Raw genomic sequence first — 21,382 nt, 5'->3', positions numbered from 1 at the left:
TGGGTGCGAAAATCCATTAAAGAGCTTGCTACAATGCCAATCGATCCAGCGCGTGCGCACTAGATCCATGGGTGTGAAGCACAGAGACCACGTTGAAGATCTATTAAATCACAACAAAACAAATAAAGTGCTCCATACAAACAAGATGGTCTCTGAAGATGGTATCGATCATTTCTTTAGGGTGAAACTGTCCTGTCAATGGTCCAAGCCAGTCCAGCAGCATCAGTGCCATGCAAATTTATGGCAGTTCTTCCGGGGACTGCTCCCAACCCTGTTGTTTCAGTGGTGGTGGTAGTAGAAGTGGTGGCCCCTATATAAAAGCCTGGCGGAAGAGCTCCGTCTTGCAGGCCCTGTGGAACTGCATAAGGTCCCGCAGGGCCCTGATCTTCTCCGGGAGCTCGTTCCACCAGGTGGGGGCCACCACTGAGAAGGATCTGGCCCTGGTCGCAGCAAGCTTTGCCTCCCGGGGGCCTGGAATCACCAGGCGGTGTTGTGTCCCCGACCGAAGTGCTCTTGGGGGTATATGTGGGGAAAGGCGGTCCCTCAGGTAGGTCGGACCCTGGCCATATAGGTTCTGCTGGGCTTGGAAAAATTCCTCCCCACCTTCAATTTTTACTGCAGAGACTTTCTGCTTTGACATCAGTCCTTTTTTTTTGCTGTTTTCTCCCCAATCAATGGAGGATGGGGGCACCTTCTTTGGCGCTTATAGAATTGGACCCCCTGGCCCAATTTTTTTGAAACTGGGGGGGGGGTGTCTTTTGAAGAGAGGCATCAGAAGCTATGCTGAAATTCTGGTACTTCTACCTCAAAAAACAGCCCCCCCCAAGACCTTTGGATATCCCTAGACAGATTCCCCATTGATTACAATGGTCCCATAAGGTATGGTAAGAGGGGACGAAAAAAATTGGGGATTTGGGGGGGGGGGGGGAATCAGAGCAAAAGAAGCTCTTACACTGCTCTTCATATATGATTATGTACACAGTTTCTGTCCTATGAAACACAGCTTGCATTTTAAGAAGGATGCATCATGGTGGCAGATGCTAGAGAACACCACTATGAAAGTTGAAACATACACATAAAATTCTATCAACCCAGCTTTGTTCCATACAACATTTTAAAAATATGGAAACAAAACACTACTTTACCTGCATCTGTAAGAATGCATCTGTTTGCAATAGTGTTGTCTTTGCCTGTGCATCGAACACGAAGGGGTACGTACAAATTGTAACTGGTATATCTGCGAGCTGGAAAGAACAAAAAAAAAACTAGTGTGAGCAATATTTGTAAGAAGTCTCCTTAAAACAGATTCTATTCCTTCTCTCTACTTTGCTGATTAAGTAAAGACTGGCCAGTACAGAGGCTTTATTTTAAACTGACATCTGTAATGTATGATCCACTCTGATGATATTTAGATTTCTTAAGGCATTGTATGGCCAGATAATGCATTCTGTCTAAAACCTGATCTGCTCACTTAGTACACGTAGCACCAAGTATATCTTTCAAAATTATATACTGTCACGTTAGTTCCAAGGCTTATACACAAGTAAAAAATGTAACATCTGATCTGAGGACTGTTTGGGTGAAGATCAGGTAACCCCTTACCTCATTTAATGCATGGCTGATGTCCTACCACAGCAGTGTAGAAAAGGCAGCAGTAATTAAGAGGGAAAAGCACAGTTAAATGCTGCATGCATATGCCTCTCTCCATATCTTCAAAAACTATTTGCCTGAACTTCTCTTTTTAATAGGCACAAGTAAGCTCATGGACCCCTTCCACAGAGAGCAGAGACCTGAGATTATCGCACACCTAAGGCGATCCTGGGAATAGCATATGCCCTGATCCCATTCAAACCCAGATCCAAAGCTACCACACGCATGGAGTCACCATTCTCCTGGAGAAGAGGAGATTGGATTTATACCCCGCCCTTCACTCAAGAGTCTCAGAGCGGCTTACAAACTCCTTTCCCTTCCCCTCCCCACAACAGACACCCTGTGAGGTCGGTGGGGCTGAGAGAGCTCTGACAGAAACTGATCCTGTTTTTTTTCATGTTCCCACATAAGAGGCCTGCTTAGTGAGCAGCACTCTGCTACATCTGAAAAACTGTGTTCTAGTCCCCATGAACTTACTCAAATAAAATTGTTAGTTTTTAAGGTGTTGTTTGCTATACTTCAAGTCATCAGATACCTCCAACGGCTGTTGAGATAGATGATCCAAAAATAAAATCAATATCCTTCAAGAATAGTTTTAAGTAATTGCAAAGGAAGGTTCTTCTATAAGAGCCACGGATACTGAATGAGTGAGTCAGATTGATGAAAACCGATCCCAGGCATCTCTTTGCAATGGTGCATCTGTGTATCTCGTTGAGTTAGGGCCAAACATGTTCTTATTTAAAGAGCTAGGTCCGGGGAATATCCCCCTGGAACCACACCAGAGCTATGGGGAACGTCTGCTAAAGAATATAGGACAGCCAATCTGGGCTTGGAACACCACTGCAGGGGGAGGCTCCTACTCACCCCCCCCAGCCCTTTTTCCCACATAGGGAGATAAGTCCCCCCTCCCTCCCAGCACCATTTCAGGACAGGAAGCTCGCTGGTGGAAAAGGCAGGAGCTCTTCCTCCTCACCCCCCCATGCTGGCATTCCAAGCTCAGTCTGACTCTCCTTTTTTGGTCATTCTCTGCAGCTGCTGTGTGGCTGCAGGGAAAACCAGCTGAGGGGACCCTGGCAGACCCAACTTGGGGGGGGGGGGGGAAGAGCATGTCTAGTTTGCCCTTAATAATTCATTCCAAAAGGGAGGGGAGTGTTTGAAGAATAAGGACATGTGTGTTTTGATCACTTTGATCTAGTGATGCATTCGTTTGAAAATTTGCATTTTATTTTGTTTGTTTAACAAGAGTTTGAAAAAAAAATTGTTTTATAAACAATTCCCAATGTTACTCCTCAGTATAAACTGTTATAACCTTGAACAGTTATCTCCAATAGTGTTTGGCAGTAAAGGGCAAACATAGCAGAAACTGAGATAACCATTTCCTAGTAATGAACGACCACGTTTTCAGGAAACACACTGTGTCATTTCATTCCGTTTATAAATATATTGTGATGCATTTTTCACCTTCAGAATTTAACTAAGTTCATGTGGGATTTCTCAGCACACAGTTTTTTAGCTTTGGATCACAGAATTAAAATATGAGGCAAAGGAACAAAAAGGATCATATCCAAGATTCAAATTGGAACTTACTAAAGTGATGCGACTAAATTTTTACAGCCTGTAACCAACAGGATATGCTTTTACAAGTTTGGAGGTGGTGGAAAGGACTATCAAATTGTAGCTGGCTTATGTCAACCCTGTAGGGGCTTTCAAGGCAAGAGACGTTCAGAGGTGGCTTTGCCACTGCCTGCCTCTGTGTAGCATCCCTGGAGTTCCCTGGTAATCCTCCCATGGCCCATCTAAGCTCTAACCAGGGTCAACCTTGCTTAGCTTCCCAGAACTGACAAGATCGGGATGTCCTGAGCCATCCAGGTCAGGGTTTTACAAATTTAGCGTAACAAAATATTATCTTGATCGAACATTTCAGATTCATATCCTTAGATTTAAGGCAATCAACTTCTTAAAGTACTAGGCAGCACAAACCGTTCCCTGGGAAGCTCTTTTCTAACCATCAGCAAGGTATGGTGACTCTTTCACCCCATGGGTTTAACGTGAGTGTTAGAGACAATTAAGGTTGTATTCTGTTTTTAATGGTTTGTGCCTTCTTGGGGGAGGAAAAAACAAATCCTACCTTTTACCAGCCAAACTCAAAGTGAGTTTTTCACTTTTTCGTCACTAATATTTGTATTATAGGGATGGGCACAAACCTTTATAAAAAGGTTCAGTTTTGTTTGGGACAGCTCCCGAACCAACCCCCAAATCAAACCAAAAGGCCCTCACCCAAATCAAACCAGTCTGGCAAGTTCAGTTCCCCCTTTCTCCTGGCCCTGGGGGGATTACCTGGGAAGTGGGGTGGGGAAGCGAAACTGAACAGTGAAATGGCTCACAGCCATTTCTACCTAACAGCTCAGCTGCAGATGCCAGGGCTCTTTAGACATTACTTTTTTTATCCCTATTGCAACAGGTGAGAGATCAGGAACAGAATGGAGGTTCATGCAACATTTCCCCAATCCTGCACTTCACAGCAAAGGAAGAAATGCACAAACAGATTGGAAGACACCATTTCCCTATTTCCCTGGTTTGGTCATTCAATTATCCCCAGTAGTGAAAGGCGCAAAGACTCTTGCCCCATTTCTTCCCAGTTATAACCTGGGATAATATAACCTCTTGTGGGAGATACAAATACAGTTATCTCCATTTCCTTCCCAATACTTTCGGCTGCAATACTCTGCATAAACTAAGGCCCCATTCTACGGCTAGGAACTGGTACACTTGTAAAAAATTAATAGAATGGGGATGAAGGAGACTGCTCAGGAAAATGGTTCCTGGGACAGATGCTCCCACAGTAGAAAAAGTATCCCTTGATGCAGAAATGCATTATGTGAAGGAAAAGGCCTAGTCAGAACTGTGCTCCAGAACATACAGCTTTCTGTAACATACAGGGAAGCAATGAATCAGGTGATTCACCCACTCTCAGTATGACATGGAATACTTCTAGCACATTAATGACAATCCATAAAGCATGGAGAAATGGAGATATGCATTTCAGACGGTATAGACAAAAATGGGAATACCTACCATGCCATAAGCCTGCTGCTGGACCCAGCTGAAGTAGTCATTTCTTATGTCTATCAAATCTTGTAATTCATGTATGTAGAATTTATCATACTGTATGATTTGTCCCCCCTTTTCATTTACCTAGATTTAAAAAGAAAATTGCTTTTAAGTCACCTGTCTGCACTCAATAAGAATTCAAAGTGGCTTACAGCATCAAAAAAATGTAAAAAACTGCACAACAAAAACATGAAATTCTAGAAATATTTAAACACAGCTTGCATAACAACAACTCTACCTGCCATCAACAGACTAATCCACAGGATGGAGGGGGTGGGGGTCAAAGCAGGTGGTAACAGCTCTGCCCATGATGAGAACAGTCTTTCTCCATGCAGCCAGGCACAATAGCTCACTAGCTTTGATTTAAGTATCTGCAGTCAACTCTTTAAAAAAAAAACACAACTGTATCCTATTTCTTCCATTATAAGGTGTTTAGAGTTGACGTTCAAGGGACCTCTGCTTGTAGTAAAATAACTACTGAAGCCTGTTTAGAGTTGACGTTCAAGGGACCTCTGTAGTTTTGCTTGTAGTAAAATACTACTGAAGCTAGCTAATTCTTCACAAAATAAATCTGTGGCTTGGGTGAAAACATGGGTAAATGCCCTATTTGCTAATGTCTTGATGCTATTATATGCAAAGAATCAGCTATCTTATTAAAATAGCTTAAAAAAAATTAAAATCCTGTCTCACATTCTATTTGCATTTCCAGTAATGAAACACAAAGAAACGCTCCTTTCCATGCTCAAAACACAAATGCCCAAACCCCAAACAGTCCACACAGCCAGAAAGCACTGCAGAAGAACTTTAAATTCAATTTTGTAAATGCAGAAACATACTTACTGACTTAAATATGGATACATAGTGATAAAAGACATACCCTATGCAAAATTTCCAAAACTTTGAGGGCAGTGTGTAAACAGCTAGTGAAGATTCTTTGCTCTGAAGGAGGAATGCCTATCTTATTCAGTTTCAAAAGATGAACCACCACATCCTTGTAAAGTTCCACTACTTTGAGAAACAATGGAGCCTCCAGTAAAGACCACCAGTTTTCTGTAAATACAGGGGGGAGGGGGTTGAGTAATGTGCAGATACAGACAACAACATTGCACAACTTAATTGGACATTTAAGTAACTAACATTATTTGTTGTATTGATTTACCAGGTGTTCCGTACTATCCAAGGTAAAATATTCCTTAATGCACAACTTACCAACTAAAGGAGGCTCTGCTTTCTCTACTCTTATACCATATTATAAAGTTGCCTGGTTTCATCAGGACAAGATAAGACTTGGTTTAAGATCAGAAGTTACATGTCCTGCTACTCTTCCATAGAGAAATCTGGTTTAAATCAGCTAGAAGGTATTTTCAGGGGGTAGTCACATTGGTCGGCTGCAGAAGAGCTGGATTATGGTCCAGCAGCACCTTAGAGACCCACATGGTTTGGGGGGGGGGGTATAAACTTCCAAGTGTTAAAGTTCTCTAAGGGAAATCTTGTTGGTCCCTAAGGTACTACAGAACTAGAATCTAGCTCACCCAGAAGGATATATACCTTACCACTCGCTGCAAAAACAGGATAAATAAATTTAGGCCCAGAAATCTCTCTTTTGGCATTCGTGTTAAGGAGTTCAAAATCTATTCTACATGGTAAATTTTCAAGATCTTTCTAACTAGAAAAAAAATCATATTTCTAAATTTAGGAGTGTGATTACAGACGGTTCCTTTATTACACAGGAGGCAATGGGAATTCCTCTTCAGCTGCAGCATTTTCCACTAAAACACCACCTTAGGAGAATTACAATCTTAATTTAGACTGACAAATGATCACCTTGGGAGGTGATGGTGCTTAATAATTCAAGGAAGAGAGGTGCGCTCTCTCAAATATATTCATAGAATTATGTGATATGAGAAAAGATCCAAACAAACATTTATGGGGAAAATTTCAGGAGCACTCTTTTCTAATGAGAGCTGAATTTATGATTAATAATATAACTGAACAGTTCGAAGTTTAAAAACCAGCAGGGCCCAAAATTACAAGCAGAGGTTATTTTTATAGGGTGGCAGTATTTCTCATACGGATATATCAAAGTACAAAGACAGCAACATTTCAAGTAGCATAATAAACTGAGGATCCACATATGCAAATTCATAGTTGAAGGCTGTTTTTTAAAAAAAGAGAGACCTTACCAAGTACTTTCAATGGAGCTTTTTCTAGATTTATAATCGCTGCCGCAAAAGGAATTGCTAGTGTCATGTAGTTGTTTGAATCACTCATCAGTGGGCATTCTGGTAGTGTTAAAAACAGCCTTAAGGCTTCAACATCAGGCAAAGAACTGGTCAGTTTAGGAATAAGGTTCTTTTCCAAACTAGCAGCCACCTAGGAATGTTGTGCAAAGCAAAAGTCTAGCTTTACATTTAAAACACTTTCAAGAAACACACAAACAGATGCATATTACTAATTATAAACAAAAACATGAACATAAACTGAATTTGCACAGCAGTGCTTTCATAATGAAAGAAAACACACCAGAGACCTTCAGTTTATCATCCCTCAGAACAAATGTTTATTTATTTAATTATCTGATTTATATCCCGCCCTTCCACCTTGACAACTACCCTACAAGAACAACAATAGTTAGCAATTATGGTCATTCATTTCTGTTCTGTCCTATACAGCATATTCATGTGTACTTACTTATTTCAGCTCTAAAAATAATAAAAATGCAGCAAACGTTTCTTACATCGCTACATCAGAACCACTACTATAATTGTGTCTTTAAAATAAAGAATACAAACATAGCATTACAAGCCTAAGTTTACAAATTCACAGTAAAAAGGATCTACAAGTTAATATTATACAGCATCTAGGATGTAACAGAACTAAATCAAAGGAGAACTTTCAGGACCAACCTGTTGAGATATGTGTGGATACGCTGGTTGTATAAGTTTATGAAAAAGAAGTCGAGCAGCATTCATATCAATTCCTGAGACTCTGGCACTAGTTCTGTAGTGATCATCATTACTAGAGAGGGAAAAAAATTCCATATTTCAAACTTTTCGTCCACTTATGTAGGAATTAATATTACCATTTTAAAGTTACGCACCTGATAGCTAAAAAGCTCCCATTCAGGCAACTGGTGGAGGAAAACGTTCCATCTATTTCACTATTTAAAAAATAAGAAAATATCTGTTTAATGCAATGTTTAAATAGTTTGTAAAGCTTACTGATGGCATTCTATTCATTGGCTAATTGTGCCTAATGTAGTACCATTAGATGAAATGGGACAGACAACCTATATCCAAAAGTGTAAAAACTTAAGTTTGGTTCATGGGAGAATCAAAAGACACAATAAGAGCAAATTGTAGGCGACATTTAAACTTGTTCAGTCTTGTAAAAGGCAGACCACCCAAAATCCAGTTGAACACATGAAGCTGCCTTCTACTGAATCAGACCCTGGGTCCATCAAAGTCAGTATCGTCTACTCAGACTGGCAGCAGCTCTTCGAGGTTTCAGGCAGAGATCTTTCCCATCAGACGGGAAATGCTGGGAATTGAACCTGGGACATTCTGCATGCCAAGCAGATAGGCTCCCACTGAGCCACCGCCCCTCCCCCCCCACACACATGCACAAAGCTGTTTCGCGCTGAGTCAGACTGGTGGTCCTTCGAAGTCAGTACTGGCTACTGGGACTCACTCAAATGCTTAAGCCATATTGATAAAAAAACAGAAAAGGTAAAAGAAAAAGAAGAAAACACCACTGGTTACACCACTGGCCACAGAATAGAAACTCACTTTGCTATCTCTGCAGGAAGTCTTCCAGAACAGCTCAGCAATCTCTGAACGAAGGCTTCATTCACAGTCCAGATTTCCTTTGAAGGATTAGGATATCTGAAGTCATCTGCTGGGACCAAATCCTACGTTTGGCAAATGATACACACCAATAAATACTGGGGGGGGGAGGTGTTTTAATAACCACCAATATATTTAAATCACCCCCTTATGTTTTTGAGTTTTATTCTTCCAGTCACTTGGCATCTTGGCCTTTGCTCTCCACTTCTTGATTATGGACATATTACATATAAACAGTATCCACAAAAATGTAGGAACGATATTACCTGACAAGACTCAAATAAAATCCTTTATACAGAGATTCAACTTGCATTCTTTTACGTAAATGTTCCCTCTTTTTTCAGGCTAACAGGAATTCAGAGTACAACATGGTCCTGACCAAGCTTTCATTAACTTTCATGCATGTGCCCGGCCACCCCGAATTTCCATTACATTCAGTGGAGCTGGGTGCTCATCTGCATCAGCAGCCCAAGAGTACGACACGTTCTATCATTTATTCCCTGAAATTAAAGGCCAACTTTCATAATTAATAGACAGATGTAAAAAAACAAACACATTTTACAGTACATTAAGTCATGATCATATGCAGCATACACACAAGCTGGCAACACCATCACAGACACCCAGATCTACTGACCAGTCCAGAACGCATCTTGTCTGTATGAATTTGTACTCCCAGTTTATACCTTTTTGTAACCTCAAGAAAGGATTGTTTCGTTATTAGGTAAAGGTAAAGGTTCCCTTGCTCAAAAGCCAGTCGAGTCCGACTCTAGGGTTGCGGTGCTCATCTCCGTTTCAAAGCCGAAGAGCCAGCGCTGTCCAAAGACGTTTCCGTGGTCATGTGGCCGGCGTGACTAAACACCAAGGCGCACAGAACGCTGTTACCTTCCCACCGAAGTGGTACCTATTTATCTACTTGCAATTTCTTGCTTTCGAACTGCTAGGTTGGCAGGAGCTGGAACTAGAGACAGGAGCTCACCCCGTCTTGCGGCACCCGGGTCTTGAACAGCTGAACTACTGACCTTCCACAGCCTGAAGTTCAGCGTCTTAACCATTTGAGCCACCGCAGCTCCATTTCGTTATAACGGAAGCCAATAAAGGCTTGTCAAAGTTTCGTTATTTAATGGGAGGAAACAACTGTTTTCTTCTAATGCTGAACGCTGTGTTTCTGAACAATTCAAACAATGTATCACTTGCTATTTTCTAACATACCAGAGACATATGATTCAAACTAAAAACCTTACAAGCTTCAAATGCTGTGTAGTACATGCACAGTCAGCTAGCAACAAAGCAAAGCTTTTATATTCAACTTTTAAGTCACAATTAGATGATTTACCAGGAAATTCTAAAGCATCTCAACAACTGAAGATCTCAAAGTTTAATATGGTAAAAAAAAAAAAATACAAGTGAGGTTCATGAGGTTCAATAAGGTAAGAAATAAATACAGGTGAAATTATATGACCAGGGCTATAGCTTACCAGTATTTCAATCAGGCAAAGGAAAAGCAATGTTAACGTAAAGTTGAGGTGCCTGATATCAAACAAAACCCAACACACCATACTAAACACAGAAACCAGTTTACCGATTTGTAAAAGTAGATGAATTACCTCTGGAGTAAAATAATGTGAAAAGCTTTGATCTCCACCAGAGAAAATCCTCTTTACACAATAATACTGTTCACCATCTATAATTAAAATGAGATACAATTATAACCAAGTAAATTGAACAGACTATTACAATGGCACTGATACTTTAATTACAGAGATATGAATGGGAGGAAAATGCAAGGAGAATATCATCCACTAACTCTCCTAAGAAAATGGCTGTATGCCAGCATTTACCACCAAAATCAGAAACCGTATGTTTGGAGTTACATCTGCAATTACTATTTGGCACAATTATAGAGGTGAATGCATTCAACAAGAAACTAGATTCTCCTCATAAAGGAGACACTTTAAAGAGGAGCAGCTATTTATTACACTTAAGATAAATTACAGATACAGCCAATATAATCTGATGATTAAATTCATTCCCTGACTCTCAGTAGTGCGTCATTTAAGAATGACTCACTGGCATAACAGGCAAATGGGATACTTGACATACATATGCAGTTACCTGAATCTGGTGGGATCTGGCCACCAAAAGGGAGCCAATTTGCTTTTACTGGGAAGGGGCTTTTCCTGTTACTGGTTGATCCTGTGCCTAATTGCCCATTCCCTCCAAGGCCAAAAGAATAAATTCTTCCAGTTGAAGGAACAAATGCAGATGTGTGTTGCCTAGGGCAGGGAAAGAATAGACATTCAAAAACAGTCTGAGGATGCTGTGGTACCTCACAGAGATCCATTCAAAACACAACATAAATGGAATTCTTAATTTACTATTATAAGTTCAGGTGGGCCCCTGAGACTCCTCCCCAAGATAATGAAGTAGCATCACTAGGGGTGTGCAAAAAAAAGAAAAGGGCATTTTTCGGGTTCAGGTATATTGAACCCCAAAAATATCAGTATTCCCTGATATTCCTGAATCCCAGTACTGCTATGGTATTTGGATTCGGTAAATATTTGGGAAATCTGATTTTTTCCAGCCTTATTATACCAATGGTCTCCATTGGCTATAATGGAGAATTGATCCAGGGGTGTATGGGGCTCGGGGGGGCTGTTTTTGAGGCAGAAGCACCAAATTTGCAGCATAGCTGCTGGTGCCTCACCTAACCCCACCCCCCAAGTTTCAAAAACACTGGACCAGGGGGTCCAATTCTATGGGCTCCAGAAGAAGGTGCCCCCATCCCATCCAATGGAGGAAATAAAGGTGTTTAAAGGGATCACGGTCCCTTTAAATGCCTTCTCCAAGCCACACAACTATAAGGCGAGAGTCTGAAGGTGTTTAAAAGACTTGCAGACCCTTTAAACACCTTCTCCAAGCAGCAAGTTCACCCAGAAGGCATTTAAAGAGACTGAGAGCCCTTTAAATGTCCTTTAACTATGGCAATCCGCTGATCCTGAAAAATCCCGAAAACTTTCAGGATTTTTCGGGGTAGCCATTTTCAGATAGCCAATTTAGTAGACCTTTAAACACCTTCTCCAAGCAGCAAGTTCACCCAGAAGGCATTTAAGGAGACTGAGAGCCCTTTAAGTGCCCTTTAACTGTGGCTATCTGGTGGTCCTGAAAAATCCTGAAAACTTTCAGGATTTTTCGGGTTGGCCATATTTGGATAGCCGAATCAGTCTCCCACTTGGTGACTGGCTGAAAAAAATACCTGGAAAGAATTAATTAGGTATTTTTGGGGTATTTTTCAGCTCAGTTTATACCAAGCACACAGCCAAAGGGGTCCCTGGGAGAGACTCCTCCTCCTGAATTTGCCCTGCCTCCCAGACACCTCCCTCCCGGTCTCTCCCTGCCCCTGGGAGCCTGGGGCAACCGGTGACAACAGAACAGAAGCTGGTTGGCCAAGAAGGGGAGGAAGCATGGGAGATGGGACATGCAGCATTGCCCTCCTCCCCCACTGCCAGTAGCAAGCCCGCAGCCAGCAGACCACGAGACTGCACACTTTGATGAAGGCCTCACTGAGCCATCCCAGCCACCCCAGGTCACATGATGCCAGGTCACATCGTGCCAGCAGTCAGGTCACATGGCCTCGCGGTCTGCTGGATCGCCATTCCTCAGCCCTGTAGACTTTCACACTTTATTACTGGTTGATTTTATACCCCATTTTAATGTCAATGATAACGGCACCGGATAAAGGCCATTGTGGTATTTTACTGGTGTTTTAATTGTGTTAATTGTGTATATTGTGTTTTTGATGTAACCTGCCCTGAGCCTGTCATACGGGGAGGGCAGGTTATAATTCGAATTAAATAAATAAATAAATGCCTTCCTCAGCAAGCCCCATGCAGAGAAACAGACCAGAGTCAAATGCCTCCACCTCATAGGCCACGCTCCCCTGGCACCCACCTGCCTCCATTATCTGCAGTATTGTCGCCTCCATTATGTGCTAATTTATTCCACATTGCACTACTTGGCTTCCCCGACTTCCCTCCACCCGGAATAGCACAACAGCAATAGTACTACCTTCATAGCATCTTGGCAGTAGTTGCTCAGAACAACTACTGCCAAAATGGTGCAGGGGCTGTAGAAGAAGCCACGCTGCAGATGGAAGGTCATTACCCGTCTTTCCACTTCTCTCTCTCTTAATTAGATCACCACCTAATTGCAAACAGAAGGAAACTGAAGGCAGATTTCCCTCCACTTTCCCTTTTCCACAGCTGGTCCCTGTGACCTCCAAAAAGCCAGTGAGTGAGGATCAAGAGAGCCTTGTGGACACAATGCTACACAGCCCAGGGGGATGCAGTGCAGAGGGGGAACTGGGTGAAACTGCCCCTCTTGCTCTTATGTGAGCAAAAACCTTTCTCCAGCCACCAGAAGAGGGGGGCCATTTTGTCCAACTCCTTCTCTTCACTGTGGCCCCTCATGCCCTTTAGGGTCCCCCACTGTTCAAAATCAACTTTACACAATCACAGGGGAGCTGCTGTGGAAAGGGGGGAGGCTCACAGTTCCTAAGATCCAGCCCCTGATTTCTGAAAAATAATCCAGATACAGAAAGCTATTGTGCCTCTAGAACATGTCTATTTAAACAAGCCTTTCTGCTTTCAAAGATGCATCCTAGGTAGCTTATTGCCAATCCAATTAGGCAGTTTTTTGAACTGCATTAGCGTCAACCCAATCAACTTAGCCCTTGGGGCCTGTAAACCCAGAACTATCTAAATCACAGTACTACTTTTCCTAACAGCATATCACCACACTAGGGCATGCAACGGGTAAGGATTACTAATGGAATAACTTTTTGCAGCCCCACTCCAGGACAAACTTTTACCTTCCACAGGCGATTTGTGTAACTGTGCTCCCCATCAGTTCAAATACTTTCCTTGGGTTTATGTCATGTCCAGTAGAGTTGTGACCCAACTGTCCATAGCCTCCAGCTCCAAAAGTAAACACTCCTCCTTGCTTAAAAAAAAAAGTGTTGGCTAGAAAGCAACATGTAGGCAAAATACTTCACATATTCACAAACAGTCAGTTTCAACTTGGGGGAGGGGGGGAGAGACTAAATGCCTGCACTAATTAACTGCTCACACAAAGATACTAAGTTTTATAGACCAGATACTACAATAGTCCTTTATATTAAGCTGTCTTCTCCCCTTCTCATGTGTAACAGACACAGCTTAGGGTAGAAGCGATAAATAACAGCATTCATGGAGAAAGGCAACAGTCCCATTTACTGAAGTTCAACAAAAGGATAGAAACAGCTTATATGATTTCCATATGGATCTGAACAGATAAATTTAAGATCAGGTCTACATCTTTTTAAAAAAAGAATCATGGTCCATAGAGAATTGTTCAACGGTAAAGAAACAGCATATTGTCCAACAGTAAAGAAAAAAGTTGTCCTACATTACTAGTAGTATCAGACTGAGAAAATGAATGGTTTAAAAAGCTGTGTGTGGACATTGTGCCTGATCTGTAACAGGACTGCTGTTTTTACTTCCAGATTTTAAGAGTATCTTCAAGAACTGCAGAAGGCTGTAAAAATCATTTATCCAGGGAACTCACTAAGCAGTTTCAGAAATGAAAAGGGAGTCCAAGTTTGTATAATACAAATTACATCTTCTGTACAGAACAAGGGAACCCTGTCACATTTGTTCATACAAAACAGACACCAAATAAACATGTACTTACATTTGTATATTCAGTCTGAATTTAAACGAAAGCATATATAGTAAGAGCCGCTTTAAAGATGTCTTGTTACACAAGCGTACAGTTAATAAGCATGGAAAGGTAAACCTTAGGCTCTGGCACAACCAGAAAGGGATATCCATCACTAAGGGACCCACTGGTAGGGTTACTGGAGCATGAAAAAAAATTAATCTTTCTAACAGAAGACACCTGGGAGCAATATAAGCACGAGCTCTCCTGTCTCCCCCTTCTCCAAAAGTTAGTACTAATTTAATCATTATATGCCAGCCACGACGGTATTTTCCAATTAATGTGAGTGCAACTTGGAGAAAACCCTAACCCTAACCCTTGCCACTGAGCTCCCATGTACTGACCACTTGTATGCAATGGAAAAAAGGGGGAACACAAGTGGCTAAGTATATAACACGCAACCCGTACTTTCTCAGGAAGGCTAAAGTGGGGGAAGAATTCACAGCCCAAGCCCACCATTACAGAGTATGGGATCTGAAAAAAGCAGACCAGCTGGTGAGCAACCAAGGCAGAAATGTTCTTCCTCTCCATTCCCTGAACATTCACACGTGAAGCAGTCAGGCACCACAAATGTTCTTCCTCTCCATTCCCTGAACATAGTTGGTATTCACACGTGAAGCAGTCAGGCACCATTTGGCAACAGCCTTCCTATTTCTAGCTGAACATAAAGCCAAGCAGCTTGAACTGTGCAAGCCTCAGTGCAGGTCAGCATGTCCCTTGCCACCCACCTATCTCCAATGACCAATACTAAAAGCTGACAAGAAGCTTCATTTCTAGTACAGTACCTTTGTAAGAGCTGCAGTATGGTCTTCTCCACAAGAGACGTAAACAATTTTGTGAGATCTTAGTGACTTTAGAAGATTGGGAACGTATCTATCTGAAAGTTGTAATAATTCAGTACACGTAAGATACATATTGAAACAAGCTATATACAGAGCCCTTAAAAATAACTAGCGATTAATCTCATTTTTCAATATCAGTGTTTTCTTATAAGGAACTTGGTCCCATTTTTTCAGCTTAGAGGTTAGAATTTCTATGAAACAGTGCAGGACAACAAATGGCAATGCTCTAGGAAGCTTTACAACTGTTTTGCTTTTTTGAAAATAATAAAAAGAAATAATACAGAGAAGAGGAATATACTGCACTTACCAGTTTCATCGTTAAGACCAAGCTGCCCAAATTTGTTGCGCCCCCACCCAAAGACAGCTCCAGAAAGAGAAAGTACAAAGCTATGGGCGCCGCCTGCTGCAATTTGGGCAAAAGGTATTCCCAGTAAAGATTTTATCAACTGTGGGGAAGTCTGCTTTTTAAGTTCATAGCCTAAACCCAGTTGACCATGTTTATTCTGTCCCCAGGAAAAAACTTCACTTCCTGTGGAAGAAGAACGAAGACATATTTAAAATAAAGAATCATAATTTCTTGCTCTAAGAATAATTCCATTGTTTTACATCACAAAATTCAAACATTGGCAATAATGAGTCAGCAAATAAAGGCATTCCCAAATTTGAAAAAAAAGACTATCCCATTGCAACTTGTAGATCACCCAAGATGCCTTCTTGCTCAAGGGTCAGTGTTATACAGATAACTCACTTAGCTCTCTCATGCTTACAGATATAAAACTGTTAGAAAAGGGGATAAAAAGCTCTTGCTGGGATAGCATCCTTGAACACATGAAGCTGCCTTATACTGAATCAGAGCCTTGGTCCATAAGAGTCAGTATTGTCTACTCTTATCACCCACCCTACTATATCTGGAGAATAAAGACTTCCACATGAAGCCCATCCCTACACTGCAATTTCTGATAGAAATAAAATGTTACTAATATAACCCCTCACAGTCTGACAGCAAGGACTGCAAGAAACACAATGATGTCTGTACCCACTGTGTGGTTCAGTAGCAGAGGGACTGGCACACAATGACAGGTAATGTGCTAGAACCAGCATGAGGATGGGGGAGTAAAGATAGCACAATAGAAATACAAGAGTAAAGAACACATGAGCACAGTGGGAGGGCACAAAGCATAACAAAGCTAAGCAAGAAAGCATGCCAAAAAAAAAAAAGTACACACAAAGCACAAGTAAAGGTTAAATTATTTGTTTGCCCAATTATAAATTACTTTGTGCATGTTCAATCTTCAGCTCCAAAACACACTTTTTTACTCAGTGGAACCTTTCAGTGAACCTTTACTGATGTTGCAACACATTTTAACATTCCAAATAAATAAGAATGTAACAACAGCCCAAAGAGTTTCGTTACCTTTGGAGAGTGCAAGTGAATGATAGTAGCCACAAGCAACCTGCACTATTTGGATGTCTGATAAGCTTTTAATGTTTCTATGGGAACAAGAAAAGTTTGGATCAGTCTTTCAGAGCAAGAAATGAAGGAAAACAAACAGAAATGCATATTAAGCATTTAAAGACCATGTGGCTAAAGCCATTTTAAGTATTGCACAGAACCTTCACAGCCTCTGTAACTGGTAATCTACTGCTTATCAAAGTGTGGAGGTCTCCTAAATAAGTTACATAATTTCTGTCTAAAAGACAATGGCTGAAAACAAAATATTTTTATTGCAGAACAAATTGCGAAAGAAGGTTTCAAGAAGAGTTTACTCTCCTACATTTGTCCAGATCCCAAAGGACGTATTTGTGACACTTGAGACATTTTGATTCCTATACAATTGTCTGGATCTAGCGATAATTTTCTCCTGACAAATGTCACTTCCGCCAGTAGAATGTGACTTTCCTGCTTCCCCCCCTCCAGCTCCCCAAGATGCTGTTCCTCTGTAACAGCAGGTGGAGCAAACAGGAGGGGGGGGGAGGTCTGAAGTGGGAGGGGTATATCAGCAAAACTGACTCCCACTTCTGCTGGAAGAAAATTACCACTGAGTCCAACCTAACAGAAACATTTCTCCAAGATTAGGCTACAAGCCCTTAATGTAATGGAAGCCAGTTGACAAAAATGTGCACATTGGCAGTGATCCAGTAATCTCTTTGGACACATAAAAAGGCTGGCATATATTTAGTGAGACATCCATTTCTCTGCCCACCCATACACACACACACACACACACACACACACACACACACACACAAGTGCTCCCCTCTCCAACCCAATACCATACTACAGAATGTGTCTGAAGCAGCTCAAATGCTGCTTGGTCAAGAAAAAAGCCCTATTAAGCATATGAAGATAGTTACATGCCCTGCTTTAGATGACTGCATGACTCAAAGGCAGACACTGAAAGTCATTTAACCATTCTTCAACCACCAACTCATAGTACTAAATTCTCAAACCACTATTAAAGCATTTAAGAAACAGCTTTAATAATTTGGCAGAGGAAACTTCTTGGCGGGGGGGTAACGGCCTGACAAACCCTCAAAACTTTAATACTGGTCAGTGTTTCTGTTTCTTGTAATTATATAACTAAAAGAATTGTCAAAATTAGAAACAAAACACAGACACGTGTTTTAAACATCCCTGAATATTATGTTCCAAATCAATTCTCTGCCAAATATGACATTCAAATATTGTATTAATATGACTTTTAATAATGCATAAGTAATGAGTCTACTTGGTTAAAAGTGTGCTAGTTATACAACTATGCATACTAGATTTCTCCACAGGTAACTCCACAGTTCAAGTTCAGAACCATCCCTCAAAATGCAAACATACCACCTTTTTTTCTTATAGCTGGTAAAATTAGTTTCAATTCCAAAGGTTTCCCAAAAATAACATAGTAAAATTAATTATATATATTCACTTATGGTTTTAAAACCTTAGCCTAGTTTCCACATGTATTAAATTATTAGGGTACAAGCTTGTTTTTAGAAATAGTTTTCTTCTGTTCAGAAAAAAGTAATACTTAGTGTTCATGTAGTACTTATCTATTTATTTATTTCTCTGACTTTTACCCCACCCTCCCCGCCGAGGCAGAGTACCCAGTGAGCTTCATATACATGCAAGGCTCCCTACAGATACTATTAAAAGAAACTTTAAAAAACAGAAGATCCAATTACATCTTGTCTAATTCCATCCTGTAATCCTTATGACTGTAGTAACAGGTACATTAAAGAGTTTATTTATTTTATTTATTTATTTATTAGATTTATATCCCGCCCTCCCTGCGAGCGGGCTCAGGGCGGCTAAATTTAGTTAAATTTAAAGTTAAATTTAGATACTTCTATTCATGGCTGCGGTGGCTCAGGATTTTAAGATGCTGAGCTGCAGACCAGAAGGTCTGAAGTTCGGCAGTTTGAGACCCGAGTGCTGCGTGACAGAGTGAGCTCCCATCTCTGGCCCCGGCTCCTGCCAACTTGGCAGTTCAAAAGCAAGAAATTGCAAGTAGATAAATAGGTACCGCTTCGGTGGGAAGGTAAGAGCATTCCATGCACCTTAGTGTTTAGTCATGCTGGCTACATGACACGGAAACATCTGTGGACAGCACTGGCTCTTTGGCTTGGAAATGGAGATGAGCGCCGCCCCTTAGAGTCGGATTCGACTGGCTTTCAAGCCGAAACCTTTACTATTCACGACCAAAGCTAGAATGCACCCTTTGGCCTTTTCTTTCTTGCTCTTTTCACTTTCAATATCAGAGTGTTATATCCAGTAATAAAGCAGTTGCATTGCTGGCCTGCAATAAAAGGTAGTCCTTTTGTTTTTAAGTACAGGGTCCCTATACAAAAAGGACGACCATGTAATGCAAACTAGTACCACATATGGCAGATGGGAGCTAAGTCTGAGAGACAGCGGTGTGTTTAAGGCTACCTATCATGAATCAGATACTTCCTACCACCACTCCTCTGGAACTTATATACGTAGAACACGTTATATAAAGTGAAATCCAAAATATTTTAAATGTGTACAGATAGAACAAATACAGCCTTTTTTGCAAAGCACTTTCATAAAAGGCGCAAATAAAGAATCCTCATATTATGACTCTGCTTTACCTCGGCACTCTAATACAGTCTTCAGTTCCCGGCAAGCCAAGCTGTCCATCTACTGCAAAACCCCATGCATAGACTTGTCCCTTGTCATTTAATGCTAACGTGTGGGCTTCTCCACAAGAAACAGCTACAATATTTTGAGCATCCAGGGCACCAACCTGCTCTGTAATTGCCAAAGAAAAAAGGTTACATAATTTTTATGCTGCAATTGCCAAAGCAATTTCCAGAATAGTTAAAACTGCCAAAACATGCCTCCCCAACAACAACTAAGAGTAGCAGCAAGATTATTACTGGCAAAAGCTTGGATTCACTGCCTTCAGTAGGTAACTGACTCAGAAAATGTCAGTTTAACACATTTGTGGCTAAAACTGAACTATGTTAAGTATCCCTGAGAAAGAAAAACCTTTACACAAAATGCATTTACTCAAAACCGACAGATGTTCATTGCATAATGGAACAAGGCCTGAACGAAAGGAAATGCAAGACTGGAGGTAGCATAATGTGCATAAAACTTTCTGGTTTGTAAAGCACATGTTTGATATTTGTGTTACTGCACATCTGTTCTTTCTTTTCTGATATGGATGCGATTCCTCATTTAAATAAAATTTTAAAAGCAAAAAAAAAAAAATAGTATGCCGATAAATGGATTAAACCTCCTTTACTTGTCATCAGATATTCCATAATAACCCAAAAGTCACAGTCCTGCAAATCACATCATTCTTTCCTGGTGCTCAATGAGGATTTATTCTTTTTCTTAAATAAGGAGAATAACACATACAGAGCCGAAGACGGAGTATCTACATTTATGTATCTACATTTCTAATATGTTAATTTCAATACAACTAATGGGTCCTCTCCACCAAGGGAAGAAGAAAAGCACCCACACTTATACAAACACTAGAAGCTAAGTTTCTAATGTCAGCATAAATAATTTAAAATATAAAAAGCTTCCACGCTTCCTCGTTTATTTATTTATTATATTCAATTTTCATACCACCCATTCCCTAAATATGGGGTCAAGGTGGCGTACAACAGACACTAAAACAACAAACATTAAAACAACAATTTTAAAATAGTAAACATTATAATAAAACTCATAGTAACAATGCAGTTTAAACAGATGGCAGTCAAAGTTCTAATTTGTGCTACCACTTTGTGGGGGGGGAGAAGGGGGGGGAGTGCCAGCCACACGGATGCCGTCGCTGTCCTCAACCAAACGCCTGGCGGAACATCTCTGCCTTACGGGCCCTGCGGAACTGTAACAAGTCCAGCAAGGCATGGATGTTACTCGGCAGAGAATTCCACCTGGTTAGGGCCAGGGCACTAAAAGCCCTGGCCCTGGTCGAGGACAGCCAGATATCTCTTGGGCTGGGGAACACAAGCAAGTTCTTAACAGCTAAGAGTAATGCTCTTACTGCGAGTAACATACAGGGAGAGGCAGTCCTATAGATCCATAGGTCCCAGACCATTTAAGGGCCTTAAAGATCAGCACCAAAACCTTGAACCTGATCTGGTGCTCAACCAGTAACCAGTGCAGCTCGCACAGCACAGGTCGAATATGTGCTGATCGTGGGCTCCCCCTGAGGACCTGCGCCGCTGTATTTTGGACCAGCTGAAATTTCCAGGACAGTCTCAAGGGTAGGCCCACGTAGAGTACATAAGAAGATAAGATAAGCCAATGTTAGATCAGGCCAATGGCCCATCCAGTCCAACACTCTGTCACACGGTGGCCAAAAATACCAGGTGCCATCAGGAGGTCCACCAGTGGGCCAGGACACTAGAAGCCCTCCCACTGTTGCCCCCCCCCAAGCACCAAGAATACAGAGCATCACTTGCCCCAGACCTGGAGTTCCTATGTATACCTTGTGGCTATAGCCACTGATAGACCTCTGCTCCATATGTTTATCCAATTCCCTCTTGAAGCCATCCATGCTTATAGTGCTACCACTTCCTGTGGCAGAGAATTCCATGTGTTATTCACTCTTTGGGTGAAAAAATACTTCCTTTTATCCATTCTAAATGAGTTACAGTAGGCCAGTTTGGAGGTGACCATTGCATGGATTAGTGTGGCAAGGT

The 21,382-nt window shown here is 41.3% G+C and overlaps 1 protein-coding gene across 5 annotated transcripts in view; it reads right to left on the bottom strand.

The window, feature by feature from the left end:
- Window positions 1-21,382, bottom strand: part of HERC4 (HECT and RLD domain containing E3 ubiquitin protein ligase 4) — a 53,596-nt gene that overhangs the window by 18,031 nt on the left and 14,183 nt on the right. For 4 of the 5 annotated variants that reach the window (XM_015423232.1, XM_015423255.1, XM_015423240.1 and 1 more), the window contains 14 exons: window positions 19,310-19,469; window positions 16,620-16,696; window positions 15,513-15,734; window positions 15,149-15,240; window positions 13,477-13,607; window positions 10,722-10,882; window positions 10,214-10,290; window positions 8,550-8,671; window positions 7,862-7,921; window positions 7,668-7,779; window positions 6,945-7,134; window positions 5,639-5,811; window positions 4,726-4,845; window positions 1,146-1,244 (listed from right to left, as the gene is read on the bottom strand). In XM_015423232.1, coding sequence (XP_015278718.1) covers window positions 1,146-1,244; window positions 4,726-4,845; window positions 5,639-5,811; window positions 6,945-7,134; window positions 7,668-7,779; window positions 7,862-7,921; window positions 8,550-8,671; window positions 10,214-10,290; window positions 10,722-10,882; window positions 13,477-13,607; window positions 15,149-15,240; window positions 15,513-15,734; window positions 16,620-16,696; window positions 19,310-19,469 — 1,796 coding nt within the window. Of the gene's footprint in view, window positions 1-1,145; window positions 1,245-4,725; window positions 4,846-5,638; window positions 5,812-6,944; window positions 7,135-7,667; window positions 7,780-7,861; window positions 7,922-8,549; window positions 8,672-10,213; window positions 10,291-10,721; window positions 10,883-13,476; window positions 13,608-15,148; window positions 15,241-15,512; window positions 15,735-16,619; window positions 16,697-19,309; window positions 19,470-21,382 lie in introns of those variants that run through there. The other variant, XM_015423262.1, reaches the window with a different exon arrangement.

The sequence above is a fragment of the Gekko japonicus genome, unplaced genomic scaffold, assembly GCF_001447785.1.
Source record: "Gekko japonicus isolate JY-2015 unplaced genomic scaffold, Gekko_japonicus_V1.1 scaffold1368, whole genome shotgun sequence".
NCBI classification, from domain to species: Eukaryota; Metazoa; Chordata; class Lepidosauria; order Squamata; family Gekkonidae; genus Gekko; species Gekko japonicus.
The sequence above is the reverse complement of the archived record's forward strand: the minus strand, read 5'-3'. Positions and strand labels throughout refer to the sequence as shown.